Genomic DNA, 9,495 nt, shown 5'->3' with positions numbered 1-9,495 from the left:
AAGGGTAGCTTTGTGCATGTATTTGGTAGATGGAAACTGAAAGAAGCCCATCATCTATATATATATATATATATGTATATAAAAATGTGCGTGTGGCCTTGTGGTTCGGGTATTGCATTCACGATCTAGCAATCGTGGGTTCAATTCCTGGACTGAGCAGCACGTTGAGTTCTTGAGCAAAATACTTCACTTCATGTTGCTCCAGTCCTCTCAGCTGTAAACAGGTCACACTGAGAATGACTGTCCTTTTAACCCTGTCATCACAAACTTAAAGCCTGCTGGGTAGAAACTGAAAGTATACCATTGTGTGTGTATATACATGTGTGTGTGTGTGTGTGTGCACACGTCTTTGCGTCTGTGTTTGTCCCCCTGTCGCCGTTTGACAACTGGTGTTGGTGTGTTTATGTCCTTGTAACTTAGCAGTTCAGCAAAAGGGACCAATAGAATAAGTACCAAGCTTGAAAGAAAAAAAGAAAAACATTCTGGGGGTTGATTCATTTGACTAAAAATTATTCAAGGCGGTGCCCCAGCATGGCCACGGTCTAATGACTGAAACAAGTAAAAGATAAAAAACAAAAGATGTGAAGGCAGAACATGGTCAAGGCAGGAATTAATCCCAGAGGGAAGGAGTTAATTCGAGAAGGAAGGAGTTAATTCCAGAGGGAGGATTGATACTTTGGGAGAAGAAGGATTGGATTAAAATTAAAGAAATAACAACTGATAAGTACATAACACGGGGAGTAATACAATGTAAGAGGGAGATGCAAAAATGAGGGCAAGCAGGCGTATCATGCCAAAAGGACCAAGGCAGAGGAATAAAAATGCATGAAGAATGTATAGAGATATATATTTATATGGGTATAGAATGTTGAACAAACCTGAGCCAGATAATAAAGGAATTCCAGTAGGATGTTAGAAGGACAGTCAAATAGTTAATGACCAGGCTGGACAATGAATGAACCTTGAGGCTCCCAGGAGGTTTGTTCCGGCCAACAGCTTGGACATTTCTGGAAAATAGTCAGTGATCTTGGCAATTTTTTTTCTTTACAGAGTGTATATTTGAGAGCGGAAAAAGACAGGTGACTTGGTTTACCTGGTTAACATAACATCATAAATTATGATAGGCGTGGCAGCTTATCTTCTACTATAAGCCTCAGGCCAACCAAACCTTCGGAAGTGGAATTGGTAGATGGAAACTGAAAGAAGCCTGTCATATATGTGTGTATGTGTCTTTGTGGAGATTGGGGGGGGGGGGTAGATTGGTGAAGCTGAGAGGGCTGATGCTGTGCCTAAACATCAGTCCATCAGTGCACATTTAAAAAAAATAATTAATAAAAAAACCAAAAAACACAACAAAACCAAAAAAAATCACCTCAAAACAAACAAAACAAATGGGAATGGAAGGGTAGAGAAGGGACCTGGTTCCATGCAACAAAGGTGAATTGTAATAAAAACACCCAACAAACTGTGTGAATAGGGATTAGACAGGGGGTCACCAATAGGAAGGTTCCACTTGGGCCAGTGCTTGTCTTCAGTGTTGTGGGTTAAAAACAAATCTTTTTGGCATGGAACTGAACAGCTTCCAATCATGACCATCACTTATATAACACAGAAACAATAGCTATCTATTGATCTTTTCGTAGGCTGTAGGTACAGGTATGGCTGAGTGGTGAAGAAGCTTGCTTCCTGACCACGAGGTTTTAGGTTCAGTTCCATTGTAAAGGCATCTTGGCCAAGAGTCTTCTGCTACGTTCTGAGTTCAAATTCTGCTGAGGTCGACTTTGCCTTTCATCCTTTTGGGGTTGATTAAATAAGTACCAGTCACGCACTGGAGTCAATGTAATCGACTTAATCCCTTTGTCTGTCCTTGTTTGTGCCCTCTCTGTTTAGCCCCTCCCCTGTGGACAGCAAAGAGATAAACAATACGCTTTCTAGTGAGAGCTTTCTGCTGTTTCTAAGTTTCCTATTTGGGGTACATCAAACCAGACATCTTGACGTATCAAAAAAAGTACCCTCGTCCCCCCACCGCCCACCATACCCCACCCCGGCCAAGATGAAAATGGGACAAATCCCAGTACTATTATTTTTATCTGTACACAATAAATGACCTCCGTAAACAACAGACTGGTTTTACACACACACACACCACACACACACACCACACACACACACCACACACACACACACACACACACAGAGTTTCTTTGTCAAATCTTATCAGCTCCTTTCTGTGTCACTATTTCTATTCACACATGTCTATCTGGGATTACATTTTGCTCAATGTGTCATTCGATTTCTCATTTGTTTTTGTCTTGTAGTAGTAGTAGTAGTAGTAGTAGTAGTAGTAGTAGTAGTAGTAGTAGCAACAATTGTTTGCTCCCAGGTATCGTTCGACTAAAGCAGTCCAACAAGTGTCCCAGCATGGCTGCAATCCAATGACTCAAACAAGCACACACACACACACACAAACACATTTTGTCAAACCACTTCATAGACAAGCCCACCTCAACTTACGTCGTTTCGTGCACATCTATTTCGACTTCACATTTTTTATTATATAAGTTACTGGGGGGGGGATAAACCTCAATTCCGGTTGATATATTCGACCTGCGTCGGTCTCCGAAAGTATATTTAAAGACATAAAAAAAATGGAGAAAAGAACAACCCGGACTTAAAAATCCAATATCGAAGTGGAAATATCAAATAAAATAAAAGTGAATGCGCACAAACCATTTATTAAAACAAACAAGAGCACTCAGAGAGCGCAAACCCCTGCCAAGTCAACACCAATGTACTCTTAACGATTAACCGGAGATGATTTTTAAAATGAGAGTATCTGGAATAAACTCGAATGCTCTCAAACGAGAATACCAAAAATGAACCCGAAGTAAAAGAACAGGTCCGAGATTGATCCCAAAACCTAATCATCCGAATCCATCCAGCGGTTCTTAAGATATCTTTTCCACGGACAAACAAACACGACTGAAATAATACCTCCGCCTTCATTAAGGCAGGCAGAGGCAATAATAACAATAATAATGTTTCTAAATATTTTTATTTCCATGTTACGTCGTTTTTTTTTCGAGTTAGGTCGCATGTCTGTGAGGTATTTTAAAGTGTTATTCTCCTGGCACGTCTTAGAAAACGGACAGAACCGGGCAAATATCTAAAATACTGGTGCACTATAAGACCGACAATACCCTCCAACAGAAATCCTTGGCCTTGTTTAATAAGGGACACTGGCTACCTTAATTAGAAACGATTGTTAATTAGTTGATTTAGAATCCAGTTTGCGAAGTGGTTGGCCGTGGGTGGGAAATTTAGCCGTAACTTTCTCAAGAAGAACACACACAAAAAAAGGCCAAAAAACAGCAAAGTTTAAAACAAAATTGAAATGTCATCGTGTTGAGAGCAGGGCATTTATTTTAATGACGGAGAAACCCCCGTCGCCCCTCATCCGTTGAAATTCCGGCTACGCCCAAGTGTGTGTGTGCGTGTGTATGTGTTTGTATATGTGTGTGTGTATCTATCTATCTATCTATCTATCTATCTATCTATCTATCTGTCTGTCTGTCTGTCTGTCTGTCTGTCTGTCTGTCTGTCTATCTATCTATCTATCTGTCTGTCTGTCTGTCTGTCTGTCTGTCTGTCTATCTGTCTGTCTGTCTGTCTGTCTGTCTGTCTGTCTGTCTGTCTGTCTGTCTATCTATCTATCTATCTGTCTGTCTGTCTGTCTGTCTGTCTATCTATCTATCTATCTATCTATCTATCTATCTATCTATCTATCTATCTATCTATCTATCTTTCTATCTATCTATCTATATCTCGTTTACTCGTTTCAGTCATTATTGTACCGCGGCCATGCTGGGGCACGGTCTTAAACGGTTTAGTCGAATGTACCGACCCCATAAGCCTGGTACTTATTCTGTCCGTCTTACGCCGAACCGCTACGTTGCGGAGGCGTAAACAAACCAGCATCGGTTTTCACGCGGTGATGGTGGGGAGATTCGCACACACACACACAATAAACTAAATTATGCATTATATAATATGTATATATTACATAAAGTGCGGCTCGAGTTTAAATGTAATTGAGAACTTCAGGTATGAGACGTTACGCGCAAGGAAAACGAAATTCAATATCATCTAAATAAATCATATATATATATATATATATATATATATATATATATATATATGTATATATACGCCGGCAATGTTCGAAACACTGCCTAGACATCATGTAGTCTTTCCCTTTCGTTGTACGTACATACATACATACATGCATACATGCATGCGAGGGTGAATACTTTAGGCCGATCGATGTGTAATAAGAGAAACATCATTATCATTATCATCTTCACTAGCATCTTCATCATCATCGTCTTAATAATAACCACCATCATTATCATCAACATCACAACCATGGTTATCAGATGAAAACAAATGGTAGGTCACACGCCGAAAAACAGCATCAACACCCACCCCACCGTATAAATACATACATACACACACACATATATGTATGTGTGTGTGTGTATATTATATATATGTATATATATGTATATAATGTGTATATATATATATATATATATATATATATATATATATATATATATATATATGTGTGTGTGTGTGTGTGTGTGTGTGTGTGTGTGTGTGTGTGTGTGTGTGTGTGTGTGCACGTACGGCGGTAACATTTATCTTAAGTTTCAGTCGTCAGACGGCGGCCATGCTGGGGCACCGCCTTCAAGGGTTTTTTTTTTTAACTCGAAAAAATCGACCTCAGTATTTATTTTTTGAAAAGTCCGATACTTATTCCATCGGCCTTTTTTTTTTTTCTTGCAGAACCGCTAAGTCACGGGTATGTAAGAAAAAAAACAAAAACAAAACAAAACAAAAAAATAACTCAACACCGGTTGTCAAGCAGCGATGAGGAAGAAAGATAAAGACACACAGAGAAATGTATACAAACACACACACACACACACATCTATCTATCTATCTATCTATATATATATATATATACACACATGCACACACACACACACAACGGTCTTTTTCCAGTTCCATCTACCGAATCCAGTCACAGGGCTCTGGTCGGCCCGGGGCTATAATAAAAGACACTTGCCTAAGGTGTCACGCAGTGGGACTGAACCCAAGTACACACGATCGGGGAAGCAAGTTTCTTTTCCCTTTCCTTTTTTTTTTTCTATAATAAAAACAATATCTATATACATCACATACCTGTGCGATTCTTCCATTGTGTGTGACTGTGTGTATATTAGATGTCATATAGATGTGAACTACGTTGAGAAATGTGTGTATTACGTCGTCGATGTATATTTATGCGTATATATATATGCGTGTGCGTGCGTGTGTGTGTGTGTGTGTGTGTGTGTGTGTGTGTGTGTGAGGTAGCCAACTCAATTAATAGCGGCTCACAATTTTGTGATGTAATGTTTGTATACGTCTGTGGAGATGGTGGTGGTTGTGGCGGTGGTGATGATAGTGAAGTTTACTGCGGGGGTGGTGGTTGTGGTGGTGGCGATGTTTCGCAGACTAACTTGTGTAGTGTACGTGTCTGCGTATTACATCATATATAACTTGCATGTGTGTGTGTGTGTGTGTGAGAGAGAGAGAGAGACAGACAGACAGAGAAAGTGTGTGTGTGTGTGTGTGTGGCTGAGCCTGAAGCGTGTCTTTGTGTTTGAGTTCGTTGTGTGTCTGTGCCTCCGTCCTACAAAATGTTTGCGTCTACGTTACGTAATATGTATGTGTATGAACCGAGGTGAGTGTCATGTTTGTATGACGTCACAGTAGTGGCATTTGGAGTTTAAAATGTTTGATAAGGAGTAATGAAGGAGAAGAAGGCTGAGAAAGATGGGGAAAATAGACAAGAAGAGTGAGCTTAAAGAAGTGGGAGAAAGATAATGAGGAAGAGAGAGAGAGAGAGAGTGTGTGCGTATGTGGGAGACTCGAGTTTGTAAGAGAATGCGTATGAGAGTGTGTTAGAGAAGTGTGTGTATGTGAGTGAGAGAGTATGTGTTTGTGAGAAAGGAAAAAAATATAAGAAAAGGTACGACGTATGACGAAGGGTGGTCTGAACAGCTTTATAAATTTCTGGGCAAAGCAATGCATTAATTATTCTGTTCTCTTCTAGGCACAAGGCCCGAAATTTTTGGAGATGGGGGTCAGTCAATTACATCGACCCAGTGTGTAACTGGTACTTATTTAATCGACTCCGAAAGTATGAAAGGCAAAGTCGACCTCAGCGGAATTTGATCTCAGAACGTAGCGGCAGACGAAATCCCGCTAAGCATTTCGCCCGGCCTGCTAACGTTTCTTATTTCTTTATTGCCCACAAGGGGCTAAACACAGAGGGGACAAACAAGGACAGACAAAGGGATTAAGTCAATTTCATCGACCCCAGTGCGTAACTGGTACTTAATTTATCGACCCCGAAAGGATGAAAGGCAATTTCTGAGGCTTCTACCTCACTCCATCCCGTTTTTCGGACCCCAAAAAGGGTTTTGTAGCATATTAGGATGTCACAGGAATTCATTCAAAGAAAAATAAAAATCCTATGATTGAAACAAGTAAAAGATAAAAGAAGATAAAAGGCAAAAGATTTTTAGAGTGAATTACCAGACGGGTCACTATATTCTCCCTTCTCCTATTTTGCATTCACATGAATCCCCTACTCATGCATCCTCTGCCATCCCATTTATACCCACATCTTCATACTTCAAGAGAATGCTCTGGCACATCATCACCATCTCTGTAGCTCTCTCCCACTCGTTCTCTCTCATTCTCACCGTCTCCTCCCTCCCTCTCTCTCTCTCTCTCTCCCTCTGCCTAGGGTAACCATTCTCTACAACAAGACACCTGTTTTTGTCCCTCTGTCATCCTCTAGCCTCTCATCACCTGGCACAAAGACGACCCCTTCAATACTGCTCCCCTCTCAAAGGATCTTCATCTTGCAAGTTACTTGGTGACCTCACTGCTGCTGGTGCCACGGAAATGGCATCCAACTCCAGTCTGTAGAGTGGTTGGCGTTAAGAAGGGCATTCAACCATTAAAAAAAAACCATGCCAAAATAGACAGGGGAGCCTGGTGCAGTCCTTTCACTTGCCAGCTTCTGGCAAATAGTTCTCCGTATGCCAGCAAGGAAGACGACAATTAAATGATGACGATGATGATGATGTGTGCGCGCATGCACGTACATATATATGTATACACACACACACACATATATGCAGTTGTGCATATAAAATTATTTACGCACATGTAAATATATATGTATACACAGACACATATACATGTGTGTGTGTGTATGTGTAAGGTATGTATTGAGAGACAAATATCTACCACATACCTAAATATACACAAACATACATCTCATACAATAGGTTTATATATATATATATATATATATATATATATATATATATATATATATATATATATATATATATATATATATATATATATATGTTTAAGTTTTAACTGCAGTTATTAATAAACCGTCTATTTGCCACAAATCTCATATTACACGCACTTACACACACAAACACACACACAAAAGCAACAGTCCTGTACAAGAGGTACCAACAAACGGGTTTACCTACAGCCATCCTCGATGGAAGAAATAGCAGCCCCAAATCCCTCAAACCGCACCATTTCACCTTAAATAAGATACAACACAATAGAAAGATCATATAATCCGACTTACCCTTAAAAAAACGGGGTGGTCAACGCTGGAGTGCTTTTGTTTTTGATCATAAGTCTTCTGGAAGAGAATTGACCTGTAGTTTATTCGCCTTGCGTGGAATAGATGTCAAGGCATATCGGAAGTATATTTGGTTTCAGGCTTGTTCTGCTGGGAGGGGTGGTGTATTTTGAAAGCGGTCAGCTTTTGTTGAAGGTTAATATTTACGCGAAGATAGCGTCCTCGCGAAGAGTGAAGACGACAGAACAGGTCAAAGAGATTCGGGAGTCGAAAAGAGATAATACAGGGGAGGTAACTCTTAAAAGCAACGTATTTGCGTGTGTGAAGACGACTCGCATTTGGACCAGGGGAAATTGCTTGTAAACGTGGACATATGTGTGTGTTTGTTACCTGTGTATGTGTGTGTGTGTATCTATCTATCTATCTATCTATCTATCTATCTATCTACCTATCTATCTATTTATCTATCGATAGATATTTATCTATCTATTTATCTATCTATCTATCTATTTATCTATCTATCTATCTGTCTGTCTCGCTACCTGCCTGTCTATCTTGGTAGCTAGCTGATTATCTCTCTATCTCTCTGTTTGTCTGCCTGCCTGCCTGTCTGCCTTGCTAGCTAGCTGATTGTCTGTATATCTATCAAGCTAGTTAACTGTCTGTCTATCTATCTAGCTAGCTAGCCAGCTAACTGTTTGTTTGCCTGTCTGTCTGTCTAGCTATGTATGTATGTATGTATGTATCTGTCTGTCTGTCTGACTGTCTGTCTGTCTATCTATCTATCTATCTATCTATCCATCTGGGGTTTTGGAAAAATTTTTATTCATTAAATTTGGAGTTATGTTATTATTTAGAATTTATTCAAAGCCTTGTGAGTGGATTTGGTAGACGGAAGCTGAAAGAAGCCCATCGTATATATATATATATATATATATATATATATATATATATATATATATATATATATATATGTGTGTGTGTGTGTGTGTGTATATATATATATATTTATACACACATACATATATATACCCATTCATATTTACCTATTGTAAATCTGTTACGTATTTATTCAAATTCACCATATTATATATTTTATTACAGAATTTGTAAAATCTATGTCAAAAGATAATGTTTAGTCACGTAAACAGTCTGAACGTTTGATCAGCCAAACAAACACGATTGGTTGTTGTAATGTCATGGCTGATGAAATCAAACATTTATAATTATAGATTTTGATAACCCAGCTACAAGCATGGCTGTGTGGTAAGAAGCCGACTTCCTAACCACATAGTTCTGGGTTCAGTCTCACTGCATTGCACCTTAGGCAAGTGCCTTCTACTGTAGCATTGGGCCAACCAAAGCCCTGTGAGAGGATTGGTAAACAGAAACTAAAAGAAGCCCGTCATATATATATATATATATATATATATATATATATATATATATATATATATAGTGGCTGCTTTCTCGTACATGAACAAAGCCATTGTTACAAACAATCATGGAAATGAATTATTGATAATGCAACATGAGGCCTGCCAAAGATTTGCATATTTTATTGCAAAATGCACAGCTGTGTTGGCTGGCAGAAGGAACAGGTGCCACAGGTATGAAGTCTTTTGATGTGTATTTTTAATTTTCCAACTGAATGGCACACATATATCTATGTGTGTGTCTTTGTGTCTGTGTTTGTGTCCTTCCCCCCACCCCCACCCATAACACTGCTCGACAACTGGTGTTAGTGTGTTTATGTCACCTGT

At 39.3% G+C, this 9,495-nt stretch overlaps 1 protein-coding gene across 4 annotated transcripts in view; it reads right to left on the bottom strand.

Annotated features, from left to right (window-relative positions):
• The window catches only part of LOC106867800 ((Lyso)-N-acylphosphatidylethanolamine lipase), a 14,099-nt gene extending 5,607 nt beyond the window's left edge, over window positions 1–8,492 (bottom strand). The window contains exons 1-2 of one of the 4 annotated variants that reach the window (XM_014912796.3): window positions 7,736–8,307; window positions 879–1,007 (exon numbers count right to left, since the gene is read on the bottom strand). Coding sequence is in view for 2 of the 4 variants with exons in the window: in XM_014912794.3 (XP_014768280.1) it covers window positions 879–1,007; window positions 5,248–5,264 (146 nt within the window). In the remaining 2 variants the exon portion in view is untranslated. Of the gene's footprint in view, window positions 1–878; window positions 1,008–5,247; window positions 5,935–7,735 lie in introns of those variants that run through there. The other 3 variants (XM_014912794.3, XM_014912797.3, XM_014912795.3) reach the window with 3 other exon arrangements.
• Between the last annotated feature and the right edge of the window lie 1,003 nt (window positions 8,493–9,495).

This window comes from Octopus bimaculoides, chromosome 27 (assembly GCF_046866305.1).
Source record: "Octopus bimaculoides isolate indiv1 chromosome 27, ASM4686630v1, whole genome shotgun sequence".
NCBI classification, from domain to species: Eukaryota; Metazoa; Mollusca; class Cephalopoda; order Octopoda; family Octopodidae; genus Octopus; species Octopus bimaculoides.
This window is presented reverse-complemented; position numbering and strand designations above follow the sequence as displayed.